Source organism: Chelmon rostratus, chromosome 5 (genome assembly GCF_017976325.1).
Source record: "Chelmon rostratus isolate fCheRos1 chromosome 5, fCheRos1.pri, whole genome shotgun sequence".
Classification (NCBI taxonomy): Eukaryota; Metazoa; Chordata; class Actinopteri; order Chaetodontiformes; family Chaetodontidae; genus Chelmon; species Chelmon rostratus.
In genome coordinates, this window is record NC_055662.1 from 89,885 (window position 1) to 112,369 (window position 22,485).

General features: G+C 40.3%; 1 protein-coding gene across 1 annotated transcript in view; it reads left to right on the forward strand.

The window, feature by feature from the left end:
- arid3c (AT rich interactive domain 3C (BRIGHT-like)) overlaps positions 1-22,485 on the forward strand; it is an 87,729-nt gene that overhangs the window by 29,888 nt on the left and 35,356 nt on the right. The window contains exon 3 of the mRNA XM_041936354.1: positions 15,012-15,084. Within this exon, the coding sequence (XP_041792288.1) occupies positions 15,012-15,084 (73 nt within the window). The remainder of the gene's footprint in view (positions 1-15,011; positions 15,085-22,485) is intronic.

The window sequence follows — 22,485 nt, forward strand, 5'->3', positions numbered from 1 at the left end:
AGTCCTCCACCTCCTCCACCACCTCCCCTCTGATCCGTAGTGGCTGTGAAGGCGTCTTCTTCCTCCTGAAGTCGATCACCATCTCTCTGGTCTTGCTGATGTTCAGCCTCAGGTGGTTCTGTTCGGACCACTCAACAAAGTTGTCTATAAGTGTCCTGTACTCCCCCTCCTCTTCCTCTCTTATACACCCGACAACAGCTGAGTCATCAGAGAACTTCTGCAGGTGACATGACTCAACTAAAGTCAGTGGTGTATAAGGTGAAGAGGAAGGGAGAAAGCACAGTCCCCTGTGGGGCCCGCTGCCCAGGCGGACGAACTGTGGCCAGCCTGTCAAGTAGTCAGTAATCCAGGAGATCACTGTGTCATCAACACTCATCCCCCGCAGCTTCTCACCCAATAGCAGAGGTTGAATGGTGTTGAAAGCACTGGAGAAATCAAAGCATGCGATCCTCACATTTAATCCATTCAAAACAATTCACAAATGGATATCTAAATGTATGTGACAAAACAAAAGGTGTCCCTTTCAAAATTTCCCAGGGGGAATTTTCTAGTTATTTTTCATCTTCCTCCAAGTTTTCGTCCTCAAACTCGTCCCACAGCTTTGAGAAAACCCTCGCAAATTATATATCAAAACGTGCGTATTGTTCGGGATCGGTGTGCTATTACTTTTCTCAAATTTATCAATAAATTTCCCATAAGAAATGAATGGGACGGGCGAAAAAAACAAGATTGAAATTGGAGTTTTTCAAACATCTGTAGCTCAGGCATACATTCACCGAGAGACTTCATTTCAACTTTAAAATGTAGACCCAAGTCTGGTCTATTGGTGTGTTCATCCACATTTTGATTGGTCCTATAGTTTTTGATCAGTCACTGTTCAATGACAGTGATCGTTTGGCGGGAAATTTTGAGATTATAATGGGTGTGTATTGCACGGAATGTTCGTGCTAGAGTGCGTGCTAGAGTGGCACAGAGTCTAAAAACGATCTGAAAATCTTCTCTTTTTCTCGTCGCTACGGCCACAAATTACACTCTACACGCATAATTTTGGGATCAGTTTGTAGACAAACTTGTCCTCTTTCGTGTGATGTCCTCGAAAAAGCCGAGAGACTTACTGAATTTAAATAGTGAGACATTTTGTGCAGCCAGCGCCCTCCTGTTCTCCCATTAAGTCCCATGTTAAAATTCAGAGCTGTTTTGTGAGCAAAGCAGAAATGCCTCCTGTCTTTAGATCGCCATAAAACGAAAAGTTGTTGTGTCAGGAATAAAACGAGGAGATGGTCGGACTCAGGAAGTTCTCGGGAGTCCGATGATCTATAGTACACTCTGATACGAGGTACGGTTCTCTCACCAGAGGATTTAGTTCAGGAGGTTCGCCGAACCCAAATCTCACTGCATACAATACAAACTCCTGTTCTCTGAGTCGCAGAGTCTTTTTAAGTCGACCATTTTGTCATTTTTCTAAAGAATATCTGGACATAAAACACACGTACATCTGGCCCAGACTTGTCCGCATCTCACAGTGTAATCGGTTTTTTGATAGCAGCTACGGTTTTGACACAATCGCAAGTTGTTCGGAAGAAACCGACAGCGAAAAAGCCGCTTTTCAAGGGAAGAGTTTAACAGGTGCAACTGTCATTTACACACACACCGGTCAATAACCCACGCACACACATCTGCAGGACAACAAGCCTGAGAATGATTATCTTAACGAGCTCAGTCAAAACAAGGGCATTGTTTGAAAACAATCTCCATCCAACAAACAGTTAAACTCAGCTTCACCAAGCGCTTTGCCAAAAAGGTTGAGAAAGTAGTCACACAAACACACACACAAGCAGGGCTAACCAACAGCTAAAAAGTGATTAAAAACAAGCACGTCAAAACTGAACAGGAACAGGTAAAAAGTGGGAGAGGTAGAGAGGTAATTATCAGCAGGTGGGGCAGAAGTTACACACGCACACAAACAAACACACACACACACACATTCAGACACACATATACCAGACACATCTCCATGTAGGAGCAGGTTGGGCTGCTTGTGTAGTTCAAGCAGACACACACACACAAACAGACGAAGACACACACATACGCAGTCACACACAATGACAGATACATAAACACACACACACAGACAAATGCATAATGAAAACCCCATCCCCCCGCCCCCTTGTTAACGCCGTTATTAGCTCTGTTAGCACAGTTAGCTCTGTTAGCGTTAGCGCCGTTAGCTCTATTCGCACCGCTAGCTGTTAGCTCCGTTAGTGTTAGCTCTGTTAGCTCCGTCAGCATTAGCTCCATTCATGTTTATTGATTCAGTTCATTAATTCATGTTAACAGAGACATGAAGCAGAGGAGAGAAGCAGACACAGACAGCTGAGGTGATCAACAGAGACAGACAAGGAGAAAGCCACAGAAACACAGCTGAGAGCAATTCATTAATCAGGGACTGACTACCTCTGATATCTGCAGTTTTCTCACATTGCAGCCTTTTTCAATTGTCCGCTGCTTCGCCATAGTTTCTCCTAGAGACTTCATTCAAACTTTAAAACGTAGATAATTTTGTTGGCTCAAAATGACCCTCGGCACATTTTGATATCTCTTACGGTTTTCGAGCTATGACCATCGAAGGCCGACGTAAGACGCAAACAACTGCGATAAATTTCCCATAAGAAATGAATGGGGAAGTTTCCTCAAATTTCAGCCTTTTTCAATTGTCCGCTGCTCGGCCATACTTTGTCCTAGAGACTTCATTCAAACTTTAAAACGTAGATAATTTTGTCGGCTCCAACACACCCCGTGTCCCTTTCAAAATTTCCCAGGGGGAATTTTCTAGTTAGTCTATTACTGTTTGTGAACTGAATGAGTGAGGTGAGCTCCTTCTGCACCATTGTTTTTGTTCAGATTGTTTGATTTGATTTGTAGAGGCTATAGGCGAATGGAGCCTACTTCAGTAGCATACAGTACATCTTACTTGAATATGTGCTTCAGTATTGTTCTATTAGAACAAACACTTTAATAGTGTGGTGTTTATCTTTTATATATTTTTGTGCCTTCAGTACCACAATGTGGCATTGCACAGTAAATAACAGGTTAATACATAATTTAAAATGCATTTGGTGTAGGTCTACTTAGTCTGTTATTCTGAACTGCATGAGTGAGGTGAGCTCCCTGCAGCATTTTTTTTTCAGATTGTTGGATTTGATTTGTTGAGCCTATAAGCAAATGGAGCCTTCTTCAGTAGCCTACATCTTGTACTTGAATATGTGGTTCATTATTGTTCAGAACAAAAGGTTTTGTTGTTATCTTACATGAACCTGGGAAAGTTGCATTAAAATAAAATATCATACACTTGAGCAGATTCTTAAAAATTAATTATTGAAGACAACCACGACATCTTGGTGTCCCACATTGTCCCACTCAGATGTAGTTGAGATCTCGTCACCCTATTCATATCAGGCCCCATTCCTAACTTGGGGAAAGGACTCAAAGCATCCAGCAGATGGCCTGAACACATGTCAGACAGCAGCAAGCCTCACACATGGAATAAAGTGCATTGACAATTTTAATTTCTTTAATATATATAATACTGTTATGACCACTTTAAGCCTGATGGGATACATGCAAACATTTTTGGTTGCAGATTTCTCAGTGGCAACCTAGGTCATGCTCTTCACATGCCACACCAAAATAGGAATGCTCAGACAAGCACAAAGAACAGCATACACAGGCAGGAAGTGTGTATCTGTGCCCACACACCCAGCCCTCTGTTTCACATCAGCCAAGGCAGTGACATAGCATCTCTGTCCCAATCAGGGATCCAAAGGACCACTTCCTACTCTTCATCACATTCTCCTGGGACCAAACACTGCCTCTCCCCCCCTCCACCACAGTCATCATTTAAGACGTTAGTTAAGATGCCTCACTAAAACTCAGTGAAACTTTTATACAATAACCACAGGCCTCATCACTCAGATGTCTGTCAGAAATAAAACAGACCTCATGCCACTTGCTCAAGCATAATGGTGAACTTAAACATTAACAGACAAATCATAGCAATCAAAGACCATCAGGTACCTGTCTCAGTAATCTTGAATTTGTCAGTGTTCAGCTACAGCCTCTCCTGTCACAAAATCCAAACCCTTTTTGGTTAATGATCTAGAAATAATTTGCAGTCATTGTTTTTAGTTGAGACCAGGCTACACATTACTACTGGTGTGGTATTGACAGAGAATTTCACTTTTTTTTTTTCCTTTTTTTCTTTCCATTTCTTCCTCTTAGTTTGTGTATAATGACATTCACCTGGATAAATGTATAATTTGGACATCTTGGTCTTAAACTCAAAGCAGAATTATCAGTGCTCATCATTACATTGTATTATCCACCAAAATATGAATTCCTGTTAATGCGGGAATAGGGCTGATTGCACTTAGTATCACCAGATATGACTAATCCTGAATGGAGACCTGAATATTCATATCAATAAAAAGAATGACTCCAATGCTCTGGAGCTTGTGAATTTACTGGACACCTTTGAACTCGCCCAACATGTACATGAAGCCACTCGTCAGAGTGGTTGCATTCTGGAGTTGGTATTAACAACAGGGTTAAACACTGACAATTACCTATTCTTAACAAAATCCCAAAATAACACATCAAGCACAGTCGAGTTCAGTTTAAATAGACTGGGAGGCAAGACTAACGAGGCACAGGTGAAAACAAATGAGAGGCAGGTGACACATGGCCATTTTCTAACCTGAACTTTATCAGCCTCACTGTGTCTTCTTTCCCTGTTCAATGAGACAGATTTCAGAGCTGTCAGTAAAAGGAAACCTATAAGCCACAAAACACATTATGTCACTCAGATGACACAAAGAAGAATTCACGAGAGGCCAGTGTGTAAGGTTTATATATTATTGGAGAAGGCTTGTAATCATAATGTCAAAGTTTCCGACACTTGAAGTTTGATAGATAATAGAGTGCTGTAGTTTATATGATCAAATATTTTACTCACATGCTTGGCTGGTGATGTTAGTGAGATTTATAACATAACAAAACAGGTTGTGGATGAAATAAATTTAATTGAAACATGACTTGCTCTTCACTCCACAAATAAGAGCTTTGGGACGGCTTGCAAGAAGAACTCCAACATAGATGGGAATGCACTAAGAAATTATAGGCTGATATTCATCCTTCCATTCAACAGTAACATAATGGAGAAGATAGTTTCAGTGCAAATTATCTCCTTTCTTAAAGAAAATAATATCCTGGGAGATTTTCAATCAGGTTTAAAACATACCACGGTGCTCAAACTGTTCCTATTAAAAAACTGTCAGCAACCTCAGATTAAATTCTGCTAAAAATAGGATCTCAATTTGTGTGCTTCTGACACAAATTGCAATCCATTTAATTGCTGTCTCCCCTCTTCACTTGGTGAGAACAACTGAGTTATCAATGTAGAGAGCACAATATACTGTATTTTTCCATAGTTATACAGATGACACACAACTGTAAATCTGTAAAGTTTGTTATGTTTATACATTTTAATGAGTTGATAACTTAATTGAATACGTTTGTTTAACTGAAAAAAAAAAAACTCAATAATGCATGGATTTTCAACAGGTATTTCTGCCTCAACTAACATATAGGTATATTCAGTTGGCACCTCTTAAAAATCCATGTCCCTGTTACTTAATTAGCTGAGTAGCCTACAAGGCTGAGCGCGAACAGACAATGCGGCATTGCCAGATTGAAGTGGAAGACACGAGTGAGCACAGCACACATCTGTTAACTTTGTGGTTTGGTGAGTGAAAATGGACTCATATTAGTCCCAACAGCTTAGTAGTCAGTATAAGAAATAGTTTTACACAACAGGTGCTTTTTCTTGGTCAGCAGTGCTACTGTGTAAGCTAGCAGTAACTTAGCTGTAGTAATTCGTCTAACCTCAGTGTTTGCTAAGATTTGTTTAGGTTGCAAATGTTGACACTGGTTAACTTTGTTTCTTTGAAATTTGTTTAAAACTTGTAGTGTTTGAGCAGCAGTAGCCTCATGGCTAGGCTGTTGTAGGTTACTGCACACATTCGGTTTGTTTAAACTTAGTCAGCCATTGCAGCATCAATAGTGCCTACTAAAATCCACATTGATGACGAGAAAAATTATGTCTTAGTTGTACCAGTTCTTAACAGTGCATGTCTATTTCTCCCTGCCCATTTCATTGCAATAGTTTGTGTGAATTTTCTTTTGTTTTCCATTTAAAAAAAAAACAGTTAAGTCAAATTTACTGTTATTAAGTTGCAAGTTGTAGCCATCATAGCCTTCTGATTGACCTTATTTGAACAGAACTGCTAGTTTTCAAAAATGAAGTGGTCCTGTAAAATGTGCAAATTTGAATCACCAAGAAAGACAGATCTGCTAAAGCATTATAGACTTAGACATGGTCATGGTGGAGAATCTCTCCCTTGTCTTTATTGGGAGTGCTATTGCTCATTTAAAACATGGGGCAGCCATTTTAGAGTCTAAACTATAAACTATACAATAGTTTGCTGGCTCAACATAAAAAAAAGAGGTAACAATTCCCATGGACATTTCTGAGTAGAATGAAAAGAAAATAAATAAGTTAGATTAACTAAAAGGAGTAATTTTAACACAATTAAAATTAAGTTGGTTTAACTTAAATAAGCTTGGAGAGGAATAGGCAAATCATGTTGATTAAACTTAAGTAACTGAGTTGGCCTAACTAGAAAAGTCGTGTGGCATGTACGACTAGCTAAGTCGTAAGTCACTAGTTAATACTAGCTAAGTTGAAATAACTCAATTTTTTTGCGTTGAGCCAGCACATCATTTGTTAGAGTGTAGGGCTCTTAACACTGAGCTGTGTTTTTTAAACTTTAACTGTGAAATTACCTCCGAATAAATAACAGTTCTCATATAGAGCAGTGCTCCGCTTTCATACACTTCAGTGTTGCATTCAATACTCTTGATCAAGACAGTCTTACCGAAAGCTTCCAGCATTACATTCATTCGTGGTGGCTTGTAGATGGGCTGAGTCAGGAGCTGGAGCGAACATCCACTAATCCAAAGGTCGGTGGGTTGGCAAGATACTGAACTCCAAATTGCTGCTGATGCTGTACCATTGTTGTGTGATGCATGAATGGTTATCACTCCTGAGAAGCAGGTGCACCCTGCATGGTAGCCTCTGCCGCCACAGTATGAATGTGTGTGTGACTTGGTGAATGCTGACTTGTGCTGTCAAGTAGTTTGAGTGGTCAGTAAGAAAAGAAAAGCATTATATAAATGCAGTCCATCCTCCATTTATGTTCAACTCTCATACCTAATAGACCCTCCCTTCTACTTCAGCCAGTGCTTCATACAAAGTTAAGGCAGGTATGAGGTTTTGTTCCAAATTCATATTACGTTTTGCATCCTTCATTCACTTCCCACTTTAGCTGCTTCACCATATAAGATAAAGCCAGCAATACTGTTTTGCATCACTTTTTCAACAAACCATAATATATTCCACATCTTCCATACATTATTGATATTATTCAACTTTTAAAATCAGAAATGGAATTTAGCATTAGCTTTTTATAATCCAACATTCACACTTTCTTCAGAAATTGCCTTTTTAGTATAGAATCGATATACTACTAAATGTGACTTTCTAAAACCTTATCTCCTCCCAGGTGAATTGGGCTTGAGATTCCTTCAAGCATCCAAAATGCAGCTCATTTAGGACATGTGTGCTATTATTTATATTTTTGATACTTTGGATAATTCGAAATTATTAAACATTTTCATCTCCATTATTTTCTAATGAGACAATACTGTTTGTGTGGAACGGAATGCTTAGAGTCAGAGTAGGGGAAATAACAGAGTGGAAATTTTAAATCTTAAAAAAAAAAAAAACAACTTAGAACGTGCTCTCACTCCCACAATTTTCACTCTACATACATAAACTATACATGAAGACTTTGGATGTAACTACAGAAGCACAAAGACTTTGACTTTGACTCCAGGAGCCTCCCAGCAACAGAAGTGCCAACCAACAGCCACACACTGGCTCCCATTTTAACTAGGATGCAGAAACAGCCACTTTTCTGCACTAGCTCTCACATTTTTGACACTATACACACACATTTCACACAGTGTGCCCAGCAGGATTGGCCATGTCTTACGCTATTGGAATTAAGACAGCAGAAGTTATTGTCTTTGAGGTAGAAGCAGGAGTATGATAGGTGCACCTCAGCTAAAATCCCAACTCTAACCCTATCATTATGGCAACCTTTGGCTGCACTTGGGAACACACAGTTGATTGAGATGAGCTAATTAGTACCCAAGTGCTAAAGTTGTCATACTTTATGAACAGGTGACTCATCTGGAAATGCTTAACCCATGACATGAACATGATACCAATGGTGCCACTGTGTGGTCAGTTATTACATGTTTCACATTTCACAAGAACTCATGAACCACGAGGTGCAGCAAAATAATTTGTGCATTGTATTTTCCTGGGATGATGATGATTTTGACTGATATTGACATGAAATATTTCATCTAATCTTCACCAAACTTGCTACATACCATATATAACCCTGATAACCCTGAACAAAACATATGAGTCCGGGTATCACTCACAGCTGATCTATAATAAGTTAACAAAATTTTGAAGACATGGCCTGATAAACTTAATGTGCATAACTCTTCAATGCTATATTGGATTGTAACCAAAATTGGAAATGTTGTACATACAGCCACAATGCACATTACATAAAATTGTACCCACAGCGGGCACAACAGTAACATAAAAGTTAATTTAAACACAAGATACTTGTGCTCAAAAAGAGGATTCATTCTCAGTGAAGAACCTTGGAGCTCTAATCTGCCTCTATACATGCCAAAGAGCAGTGATTCCAAAAAAGCGGGGTGGGAATACAAACCCTGGTTCGGGTAGGGGGTAGAAAATAAAGAGGTAGAGTCAAAAGATGAAAGTAGGGATTGGATACAGACCCTTGTTCGGGTAGGGGGTGGAAAATTTAGAGGGTGCTGGAGGTGGAGGCCTAAACCACAGACTAGATTTAACAGCCTCTTCTAACATTTCCTTCAAGAAGCAACAAACCCTACCATTTCCTTCAAAAAGCAAACAGAGCAGGAAAACAAACCCTAACATTTCCTTCAAGAAGCAAACAAAACAGGAAAACAACCAAAAAGATCAAAAAACAAGCCAACTCTGTATCTTACAACGCAAACTCACCTGAACAGGCCGCATGGTCGCAAAGAGAGACTCCAGCTGGCCACACCCCCACCTTATCTAAACTTCCTCTTCCTGGTTCTCTTCCTATTGGCAGAGCGAGAAGATGGGGCGGGGAAAGCAGATCAGAGGAGAGGTGTCTTGTTCAGACTTTAACCTCTTCTCCCGCCGGGTTAGGCATGCATGTCCTCTGCCCCCCCTCCCCCCCTCCCTCACCGTCCCTATTTCACCCCCCAACTACTATTATTTCTCCTGATCCATATCCACTGACTAGACCTAGCAGCCTCATCTGACATCTCCCTCACTGTCTTCCTTAAATTTTGCCCATGCACTCCCAGCTCCCTCAACAGTAAAACAGCTGACCCTGCAACAAAACCTCTACACCCCACTTCAACCGGACAGACCCTGGTCTTCCATCCCCTCTGCTCAGATTCTGTCTTTAAATCTGCATACTTAGTCTTCTTCCTTTCATAAGCTGCCTCCACTGAATTTTCCCAAGGGACTGTTAACTCAATAAAAAACACAGTCTTTTTACTCATGGACCATAAGACAATGTCCGGCCTCAGATTACTATAAACTATTTCCTGGGGCACAACTAGCTTTCCTCCCAAGTCGACCCGCATTTGCCAATCATCAGCCCCTACCAGGCAGCCACCTACCTGCCTTCTCCCTGACTTAGCAGCTCTATTTTTCTCCCCCTCTCGAACAAACTGCACATCTAACCTCTCCTTTCTAGAACTTCCAGAATTCACCTGCTTCCTTCTCTCTTCAATGCCTGCGGCTAAGCTTCTCAGCACCTGATTATGCCGCCATGTATACCGGCCTTGTGATAGGCTAATTCTACAACCTGACAAAATGTGCTTTAAACTTGCTGTACCTGAGCAGAGTGGGCACGATTGATCGCCCTGTACCCAGAGACTTAGGTTCTGCAGGGTTGGCAACACATCGTATGTCGCCCCTATCAGAAATTTAATACGGCCTTCCTCCATATTCCACTGGTCCCTCCAACTAAGTTTCCTCTTCTCAACACCTTCCCAATTCAACCATTGTCCCTGTTTGGCTTGACCAACTGCTTTTGCCCCCCTTAACAACTCCTCCTGCCTACGCACCTGTTCCACTACAAGCTTTCTTTTCTCCTTTAGACCTGCTTTATTCCACACTGGTTTGCCTGGGCCAAGCCCCAAGCCTCCCCGGCCAAATTGAACATTTCCTACTATTTCTGCATGCCTAAGAGCTGCCTCTGCCTCCTGCACTGCTGCCCTTGGGTTCCATTTCCTCCCCCCAGAAGGATTCGGAACCACATTGCTAACTAACATGTCCTTACTCCCAGATAATAAAAGTTGATATTCCTACAATTCTGTCTGACTTTAACAAAATGGATCTTGATAAACAAGTTGGTAAACATGGTAGCAATAGCCCCATCATGTGGCCACTAGTGAAATGTCACCATACAGCTTATTAACTGCCGTATCTCTTTAATGTAATATTTCATGGTAACCAAATTCAGCCAGGTTGTACAGATGGGGATGCTGAACAAGTCTGTAGCAGTCTATACATTTTCACCTGTAGGTGGTGCTAAACTGTCTGAAAATGTGCTTTTGTAGCAGCAGTTTGCAGCTGGGAGCAGCAGTTTGCAGCTGGGAGCAGCAGCAGTAGTTTAAAGCTTCCAGTTCACACATTTTTTTTCAGGAAAAATACACTCAAATATTACAATATTTTTAAAGTTGACTGTAATCTGTATATGTATTGTATAAGAGATATAACAAAAAAAATCTATTTAGATTTAATTTGATTTCCTCTTTGGTAATAATTGCATCATAAACAATAAACAACTTAATTTAAGGTCATAATCACATTGTGAAAATGATGACTTACTGCAAAGTTAGCTGTGCCTGGTTGAAACAATTAAAGCATGTTCAAAACAGTACCAATTCAGCTACTAATAGATGCATTTTAGTAGATACATGACATATGTATTGTAGTCCACTGTTGACATCTTTGGAGTATTACAGGTTTCAATAATGAAAATAATTATTAGATAGCAATTATATTGTATTCATTTTACATTGTGCATTTCTTTGTGCTGGTTGGTACATGTTTGTGTGCATGCTAAAATGTGTGTTATTGCCTCTATGAGCACATGCTCAACATTGTCTCTGCATATATGCCTTTGTACTCCATAGACCTCACAATTGATCCTGCGGCATTATGCATTTGTGCACTTAACATTTTTACAATCGTTTGCTGTTCCTTTACCTCTCGATATTCCCTGCACCATGGACCACCTCCAGTGCAGCACTCACAACGCATTCACAACCCACCCAATACACAACACATACACACCACCTCCTACCTCTGTCACCCTCCCCATAATGTACCCCACCACCCACCTGCTTTGTGGTTTCTTCCTGAGTGCTGACCTGCATTGGTTCTTTAATACTGGTGACAGCTAATACACTTTTAAATGAGCCTCGTCCACAGGGCCCCACTGATTCCAAAGGTCATCCATCTGTCTTCCAGTATTGATTAAGTGGGCCTGTTTACATGGCTATGGGTTTTACTGAAAGTGAACATTGCCACTAACATATTTCCATCACCCGTATCAGGGTGGAGAGGCCTATTTAACAGCTTCCTTGGCTGTGTCAGATGATGCTGATAAGACAACTGGGACAACTAAAATACACAGAGGACCAGGACAGGCACAAGGAGATATTATTATGATATTAATATGTTATTATATTCTCAGTCTTTAAATGTACTTGTTTTTCTAAATAAACAAAATATGATCGTACAGTGACCAAAAGAGCTCCAACACACAGCAAATTAAGAGCGTAAATTAAGAAGAGATCTTCATCACTTTGACACACAACACATTATCATTGCAGTTCATAACACATTTACTTAATTATAATGCAAAGGTTCAGCACTGTGATGCATGGCATGGATAGGTGGTAACATAGGAGAGAAAAAGATATACTAAAAAAGAAAAGAAAAATAGATGTAGAATAACGGTAAATGAACTGCATTTATATAGCACTTTTCTAATTTACCGACCACATGCTTTATAACACACACCACAGGGTTCAGTTTCTAGCTCAAGGACACTTCTCTCTCACTCTCACTCTCTCTCTCTCTCTCTCTCTCTCTCTCTCTGTGTATGTATACATATCCTTTGTGCAATTTGTGTAAATTCTGTGAAATTCCATAGAATTTCTGGTAGTATATTTTTACGGCAATTCTTCTTATAGTTCTTTGCAGCAATATATATTTTAGTAATTTATTTTTCCATTTTTGTATTTTGTATTTCTCTATTTCTATTTTATACACACTATATATATATATATATATATATATATATATATATATATATATATATATATATATATATATATATATATAATTACATACTTATATGCCCATACATGTAGGGCTTCAGCCAGTTGAGGGAATTTGGGAATTTTTTAAATTTCCTTCAGTAGTTCTCTGCTGTCTCAAATTAAACTTTATTGTCAGTTTTGCTGTATGTACAGGATATACAGAGGGATTGAAGGGCAGGGATTTCAGTCCAGTATTTTGGGGGGCAGAGGGGGGAAGTGGGAGCAGGTAAGAGAGTTAAGCATCCTGACAGCCTGGTGGATGAAGCTGTTACTCAGTCTGGTTGAGCTCGCACGGAGGCTCTGTTACCTTCTCCCAGATGGTAGGAGGCTGAGAGGCTGTGTGAGGGATGGGTTGAGTCGCCCACAATGCTGAATGCCTTGTGGGTAATGCAGGTGTTGTAGATGTCCAGAGAGAGATTGTTATTTCTGTGCCACATGGCCACATGGTTCACCTCGTTCTTGTAGTTAGTCTCATCATTGTTGCTGATGAGACATGACCAAAGTTGTGATATCCACAAATTTTTCTTAGATGACTGGTGCTGTAGTTTGATGATATATCTCTTTGTCTCTGTATTCATATCTTCATTGTCTCAACATCTTCTTTTCCTTCAGTTCTTCAAAGATCACTCTGTGACACCAAAGGTGTTTGAGCAGAGAAAGTGATTTTTATTTGATTTGTGCTGCTCCCCCAGATGCGACAGCACTAGCGGATCTCGTGGTGTTTTTGGGTTCCAAACCCTTGAAATTGTATTCTATAGTTTGTGTGATCATCCTTGGCTGTGGCTCAGGAGATAAAGTGGTTCATTTATCAGAGGGCTGGTGGTTCGATCCTTGTCCTCAGCAGTCTACATGTCGAAGTGTCCTTGGGCAAGATACTGAACCCCAAATTGCAGACTTTTGTTCTCAAAAACACTTTGAGAGGTCATCAGACTAGAAAAGCGCTATATAAATACATTTCAAAATTTACCATTAACCACGATCCCCTAACTTAGCTCGTACCACTGAGACCGAATGCAATTAAAGATGCCAAGAGCTGCAAAGAAAACACAGGTTTTTTATTGAAAGGGTAGGCAATAAATGTGACCAGTTTAAAGACTGAAAAAAAACTACAAAAAAACCTAGCTAAATAAAACCCCCTCCCAAACTTACTAAATGCTGGTGGGCCAGCCAAAAAGAACAAAAGAAAGAGAGCCACTGCCTAACCAACATGGGGCCAGCGGAACAGGGTTCTCCCCACTACCCTAACATAAACCAACTAAATCATCAAAAATGGAAATAAAGCCGCGGAAACTGAACTACTGGACCCACCAGGAAAAAAGGAGAAGACAACCAAAAAAATATCTACGTAAGGTCACACACAACCACTACCCAGTTCTCTGCTGCCGCAGCTCCTGCTGCTGCTGCTGCTGCCAGGCTGGAATGAGAAGAGAGAGCCTGAGCTGCAGTCCCTTCCCCCTCTTTACAGGTGCTCTAATTACTGTGCAGCCACACCTGTTGGGACGGAGCAGACACAAAATGAGAAAGATCAGGCAGATCAGCAAGGAGGAGGGAGGAAGCATGTAACAACCATCCAGTTATGATCATGATATTAACAACAACCATAGTGTATAGGAATTGATTGAGTTTTCAGATTAGTTTCTCATTCTATTTTATTTTTATTGAAAACTCAAACTCAAAACTCACATCTTTGGAAAACAGTCTCAAACCATGACATTCACAGGAGGCTCAGTGAGACAGAACCTTTGGCATGATGGTTGCCATGAAAACTGAGTGTTCATCGACTCACTTCATCTGCCAGTGTTCAGCGAAACCAAATGAAAAGTTTATAAATCAGCTTAACAGTTTTGTTAGTGGAATAATCTTAGCTAACAGTCTATGCTGAGATATGAGTAGATATGAGTCAGTCCCACATTTAAAAAAAAAATACTTAGAGATCTAGATTTGTGCTCGCTCACATTGTATTTCCTTTACTTTTTGCTTTACTTCCTTGTTATGACAGGAGATATCAGCCATATACTGTACCTGACCTCATTCATTTGCCAATTACTGCAACTAGCATTATTAGTACATATTCTATTAGATGCATTTTTCTCTGTTTTGTTTACATTTTGTTTTTTTCTTCTTACAGACTACTGAATACTGTTTTTATGAATATATAGTCCTGCACTGATATTGTTCTCACACCAGCGTGGAACGGCGTCTTGAAGAAACTGTCCTCATCTGTGTTGACCACCATCTTTAACAACCTCACTGTTTAGATTCTTGCTGTTCCTTGTCTGTGTTGAATACAATCATGAACAAACTCCCCACCTACCACTCATCAAATATGTTCTTGGTTTTCTTTGGTGATCTGGTTATTACATTAACTGATTTCTTTCTTTCTTTTCCAGTTGTATGAATTGGATAATGATGAAAAGCGCAAAGAGTTTCTTGATGACCTTTTCAGTTTCATGCAGAAACGAGGTAAGTAATTTCCATTTGAGTACAAAACATGTTTCCTCCCTTACAAAACTTCTTGTCCAGAATTCTTCCTTTTTTCCATTGCAGGCTTCACAAAGGTATGTAAAGTCGATGAAGCTAGCTTAATTCTCTTCAAACCATTAATGACTAATGACTAAATAAAGTATGTTAAGGAAAGGCTTAATGTTAGAGATGGAAACACAAAATAGCTGTCAAGGCATGTTGCTACACATGATTTCACATATTTATCATTCCTCATTCTGTGGAAAAAAATGACTTTTTTATGACACCACCATTTCAAATAGAAAAAGGCTACCAGCAAGTTTTGGATCAACTATGATCCAAAACTACTTTGCTTTTGAAAGTTACTGGGACAATCACTGATAATAAATGTTCTGCAAGAATCACTAATAACCTGATAAATATGACTCAACTCATAATGAGCTGCTGACATTTTAAGCTACAACACAACATGAAAAAATTTCATAGCTTTTGTACAGGTACACTCCTATTTCCGAAAAACGTTGAGATACCATGGAAAACGTAAAAAGAAACAGAATGTTGATTTGCAAAAAACTGAAACAACATAGCAAATGTTGAAACAGAGAAATTTCATTGTTTTTGAAAATTATATTCTCATTTAGAATTTTATGCAAGCAACACCTTTCAGAAAAGTTGGGACAGGGTCATGTTTAGCCAAAAAGAATGTCAAAGTTTGACTTGTTAGACCACAGGACAGTTTTCCACTTCGCCTCAGTCCATCTCAAATGAGCTTGGAACCATAGAAGGTGGCAGGGTTTCTGGATCTGGCTTATACTCGGTCAGCAGCAACAAACTGTGTTCACAGACAAAGGTTTTTGAAAGTGTTGCTGAGCCCATGCAGTGATGTCCACTACAGAATTGTGGCTGATTTCAATGCAGTGCTGTCTGAGGGCCTGAAGCTCTAGGCCATTCAATATTGGTTTTCAGCCTTGACCCTTCCATACAGAGATTTCTTCAGATTCTGTGGATCTTTTTATGACATTATATTCTGTAAACAATGAATTCTTGGCAATTTTACATTATGAAACATTATTCTTGAACTGTTCTGTCACAGAGTGATGAACCCCTCCCTATCTTTACTTTAGAAAGACTCAGTCTCTTTGGGTTGCTCTTTTTATACCCAATTATGTTATTAACTTGTTAGCAGTTAATATGTAAATACTCATACATAAATATATCACATATTATATACTATGCCATATGTACTTCATACAGCTACAAATCTATTAGAGCTGTCAAAAGATAGATAGATACTTCTCCACATCTCCAAAGAGAAATTTACAATACTGTGATTGCATTTCTGCCACCACCCACTGCGCTGCATTTTATGCATGAATTGTGCTGTATAAATAAAAGTTTATTATTATTATTACTACCCTGCTGCAAATGCCTTGCTAATTCTACATCCAAGACAAAGTAAAACTATACACTCAAGTCTGTCCACTCCTGCCAAAGGGATTGCTACTCCCTCACTACAAAGACAGCCCACCTACCGCTCAACAAAATCCATACTGTTAGCTGTCCTGGCTTCACAATGGTGAAAAGAGCTTCCCGTTGATAATCATTACAGCAGACACGCTACACACCTTCAATCGCATTCTGAACATTCAACTGTTCAGACTGCACTATGGCTCATGAAAAGAAAAATACTAAATGTAGCACTTGAAGCAGTTCCGCTTATTTGATGAAGTTAATGCACTTGCATCATTCTTGCAATTTTGGGATTGGATCCACTTAGTTGAAAGGAGCTATTGTAAGTCGCTTTGGATAAAAGCATCACAAATAGTGTGGAGGTTTGTTAGTGGTCATTACATGGGTAACTTGCAGATCTGTGAGGGAACCATTAATGCTGGATGGTAACACAGGTTTTGGAGTGACACATGCTGCCACCCAGATGTCTTTTTCATGGACATCCCTCTTAATTTCAGCGAGAATTCCAATTCACATTCTGCCTGTGTTACAACAGCATGTGAAAGAGTGTGGGTATCAGACTGGCCTGACTGCAGTTGAGACCTGTTTCCCATGTGTGGTGCATTATGACAATGCAGAACCAAGATTGTGGAACAACTGATATCAATATCAAGCGAGAATGGGAAAGAATTTTACCTTCAAAACAATTAGAGTGTTGTTAAAAGAAAAGATGATGTAACACAGTGGTAAACATGCCCCCACCCCAACTTTTTGGAGCATGTTGCTGACAATATCAGAATGAGTGTATATTTACAATAAACAAGTTTGAACATTAAAAATCTTGTCTTTGTACTGTATTCAACTGAATATAGGTCAAAAAGAATTTCCAAATCATTTTATTCTGTTTTTATGTAAGTTTTCCGGATTTGGGGTTGTTGGACAGTGGCACGAACTATTGCACTGAGCACCGTCATGCAACAGGGGCTGTACAAAGAAAAAAAGGGGTGGCGAGTGTGTATTTTGGTCTTTACAATTGGTTAATTAAAAAAGAAGTCTCAATGAATAAGACTGTTCTCTGTATTACTGTGCACTGCTCGGTGCAACTGGAGGAACAGCCCACTGAACACACAAATCTTCATTATCAGACAACTCATGCTATTACCTGTATCACCTGCACAACATCACTTACAGAGTGTTTGTGTTTATTACCTTTAGTTTTTGTCAAATTTGCATATCGTGATAGCAATAAGAAGAAGAATCAGAAGAAGTCTGACCCATTGCCATGAAAAGTAGGTTTGATTCTGTTTCCTACCAACAGTCTATGTGGTGTCTTTTGAACACAACCATGATGTTTCCCTAAACTAATCAACCCTTCATCATAGCTGACCACCTGTATTATTGTTGTCTGAATTTAGCCGGCCAATAGATCAACAATATTAAATGAGTAGTGTATGTTTGGCACTTTTCATTGGAATCTATGGTTAGCAAGTCAACCTGGCTGAGATTTTTTTGTCAGTGAAGAATGACAGTGATGTTTTCAAGAAACATCGATTTAGACATTTGGAGCAGTCCACTCTGATCACGGTTGTCAGAGGTGAGCAGTGGAGATAGGCTGCTGCTGATCTGCCTTGCACTGACAATGTCTCCCAACACTAAGTCCAAAATCAATTTCTAATTGAACACCAACAACAATCCATACCTTCTCTGAACCCAAGTGACCACCAAACTACATCATTACTTCTTCAACATGTACTTTACTACAGTTGTCAGAGCAAACAGCAGGACTGCAGTCAAATGAGACTTTAGTTTTTGAAATACATACTAGTAAAAACAAGGAATTTACCTAATCTACTCAATTTACAATTTACTTCACAGAAATCTATATATTAAAAAAAGAGTTCACATTCATACAATCCTATTTGAAAATTATATCCTCATTTAGAATTTGATGCCATCAACACCTTGCAAAAAAGTTAGGACATTGACAACAATAAAATACTAAACAAAAACACCTGTTGGAACATCTCACAATTAATTAGGTTAATAGCAGAGAGTATATGAACATAATACAGCACTATTGATCTAATAATAATGGTAGTATAGCTAATAGTAATAGAAGTTGCAGTGGATGTCCGGCAGGACCATGCAGGACATGCAGCTGTAATCCATAATCCAGTTTCAACCACTTGACCTAACAGGCACATAAGTCTTAAGCATGTAAGACAGATAAGATGGGGCAAAGCCATTCAGTGATTTAAAAACCATTCCAAAAATTTTTAAATGAATTCTGTGACAGACAGGTAACCAGTGTAAAGATTTTAAAATTGGAGTCATGTGGGCTCTGTCTGGTCTTCATTAGATCACATGCTGCTGCATCCTGTATGAGCTGTAATCGACCAATAGCTTTCTTAGACACACCTTAGACAGAAGAGCCTTACAGGAGTCCAACCTGCTGGAGATAAAAGCATGTATTAGCTTTTCCATGTCTGCCTGGAAGAAAAACAGTCTGACTCTGGAAAAAACAAGAATCTCAGTTTTGTCTTGATTTAGCTGTAAGAAGTTCTGAGTCACCCACAAGTTGAATGGGAATGGGATCAAGAGGTTTTTTCATTTCCAAGTGCACTGCTATAAAACAGAGCATGGTGCATTTGGATTTTGGAGTATTACTGTGTGGTACATTGTTCATATTTTTCTGAGTAATGTCCTTTCTGATGGCTGCAATCCTTTTTCTATAATTGATACATTTAAGGGGTTTTAACAGACTCTTTACACCAAAGCTCAGACAGAGTAGACTGGAGACAAGAGTAAGTTGAACAGTTTCATTAATGTAAGTAAACCAACAAGGAGTCCAATGGTGAACTGATTCCATTAATACTGAGTCCAGAGAGCGACTGGTCTGGGTTTCCAGGAAGGGCAGACTGACAAGGCATGTGAGAGAAACTAACAGTTGAAAAGAGTAGACAAGGCAAGTACCAGTGACTTGAATCCAATGCAGGTAGCTACAGGTAGCTAGTGCAGGGTGTGGAGAAGCAGTGTAGTATGGGAGGACAACTGGTGAAAGCCAGTTGGATAACACAACCAAGTGTCTTGATGTCAATAAGAAAAGAGGGGAGCCAGAACAGAACCCTGAGGGACCCCAGTAAGGAGGCTACAACGTTAAAACACAGATCCTGCAAGGTCTTTGAGGTAGGATGTGAACAGGGAGAGTGCAGAGCCTGAAATACCCATGTTGCTGCTGATACAGTCTTAAGCTTTGTTCATACTTCAGTACATGTACATGTGTTTAACACATGCACACAAAACAAAAGTGGCAAACATGTGGCATGCAAAAATGTCAGTACCCCTCATCAAAATTTATGTTACTGTTTATAGCTAAGTAAGCAAAAGATTTCCAAATGGCATTAAGTTAAAGATGAAATATGTCTTTGATAATTAAAGTGAGATTAGCTTTTCATTTCCCTCTTTTACAGTTTTAACATAACAAAAATGGAAAAGGGCCAGAAGTAACAGTTGGGCACCCTACGTGTACTAAGTGCCAGTAACTAGTAGCACCCGTTACCAGATGAAGCTGTAGCTCACACCCATCTTCACACAGATACTCCATAATAACGCTGGTGCCAAAAAGAAAATCCTCCATCTCTATCTTAAATGACTACAGATCCATTGCCCTGACTTCTGTGGTCATGAAATCATTTGAGAGACTGATGTTGCCATCGCAGACCCCCTGCTGAAGCCCATGCAATTTGCCTACCAAGCAAACAGATTGGTGGAGGATGCAGTCAGCATTGGACTAAGCCACATCCTGTAGCACCTCGACGACTCAGGTACATACGAAAGGATCATCTTTGTGGAACACAGCTTAGCGCTCAACACAATCATTCCAGAAATTCTCAAAGCTCACACAGCTAGATGACGCTGTGGAAAATCATATCCAGCACCCGAACCATCAGCACTCGAGCCCCCCCAGGGATGTGTGCTCTCCCTGGGCACCAGAGGATACCTGTCTGTTAAACTCCTGAAGTTTGCACAGGCCTCATATGAGACGATGAAGAAGGGAAGTTGAACAGCCAGTCCACTGGTGTTGTCAGAACAACCTGGAGTTTGACACACTCAAAACTGCGTAGATGATAGTAGACTTCAGGAGAATGTTCAGTTGAATGTTCCTGACAGCCTGGTGGACGAAGTTGTCCCGCAGTCTGCTGGTCTTGGCCCGCAGGCTTTGCAGTCTCCCCCCTGATGGCAGCAGGCTGAAGAGGCTGTGTGACGGGTGGGTGGGGTCTCTCGCAATGCAGAGGGCTTTGCGAGTGAGGAGGGAGGTGTAGAGGTCTTGGAGGGAGGGGAGAGAAGCACCGGCGATCTTCTCAGCTGCTCTCACGATGCGCTGGAGGTTCTTCCTGCAGGACGTGGAGCAGGTGCCATACCACATGGTGATGCTGCTGGTCAGAACGCTCTCGATGGTGACTCTGTAGAACGTGTGCATGATGGGGGCCGGGGCTCTAGCTTTCCTCTGTTTGCGGAGGAAGTAGAGGCACTGGTTCGCTTTCTTGGCCAGCGATGTGGTTTTGGTGGTCCAGGAGAGGTCCTCAGTGACGTGCACACCCAGGAATTGCTGCTTACCCTCTCCACCGGGGGCGTCTTCTCCTGAAGTCCACAACAATCTCCTTCGTCGACTTCAAACATAGTCTCAATCCTCAGGAAGGCACAAAAGCTGCTGTTCCAGTTCTACAAAGGAATAATCCACTCTGTTTTTCTTATAGAAGTACATTGAGTGCAAAGAGTCAAATTACTTGTATGTGCACACACCAATAGAACCAGTCTGAATCTGATGTTTTGGTGAGGGACTATGAGGGTCACTGCAGCACCTTCAGTTTATGACTCTTGAGGTAGTCGATTGGGGATTTTGAGGTGTGTTTAGGATCATTACCCTTGAAGAAGCCATCATTTTTTTTATCTTCAGCTTTTTTTTTCTTAAACACACTGATGTTTGCTTCCAGAATTTGTTTATATTTTATTTAATTCACTCCTCCTTCCGAACTAACAGAAGTACCTAAAAAACATTTTTGTCCTTATTGTGTTATGGCTCGGGCATAGAGAACCCGGACCCAGATGCAGGGAGGAAAACAAAAGTATTTATTCAACAATAACAAAGTACAACTGAGGACGCCAAATGGGAAAAAGATATCAAAAATCAACAACTAAATAACAACTGAAAGAGCTTACAAAAACACAAAACACACAGAGGGGGAAATGGTACTCACAAAGTAGCAACAAAAGATCGGTCTAAACTTGGGAAGATAACTCAGGTAAATTCTTAAAACTACAATAAACAGGAAGTGTGGCTAGATTCTCCTCAGGAGCGAGACAATGCCTGGTGACATGAGGGAATAATCTGGCACTGACGGAGTGTATGGTCCCGGCTTAAGTAGCCAGCGCTGATGGGCTGATTATTGTCAGGTGTGTGCAATCAGTTTTACTCCTGAGGAGATCGGCTCTGCCCCTACTCATGTACCTGTAGGCAGAGGGAGGGAGAGAGAGAGGAATGAGCACTAAGTAACAGACAGAGATCACAACAGCAATCACAAAGCAGCACAGTGTGGTTTGGTACAGCATGGCAGAGCATGGTCTGGTTGGGAGCCAGGGAAAAGAGGAGTGAAGCTGACATCAGCAGGTGCCATTTTAGTGTAGGCAGTGTCCACCCCCAGTCATCAGTCAGCCTTACACAATCACACTCAAATACAAACTATGATTCCCCCCCCCCCAAGAAATGTGCATTACTTAACACAGACAGTGATTATTATGACACATACAAACATACGCCTCAAAATGCTGCAATGCCAAAAACCTGGGCTTCCTTCTCAATGGCACTATAATTTTCTTGATTTTTATTGAATTTCTTTAAGAAATACCACACAGGATGATCAATACCATAATCACCCCCCTGCAAAACAACTG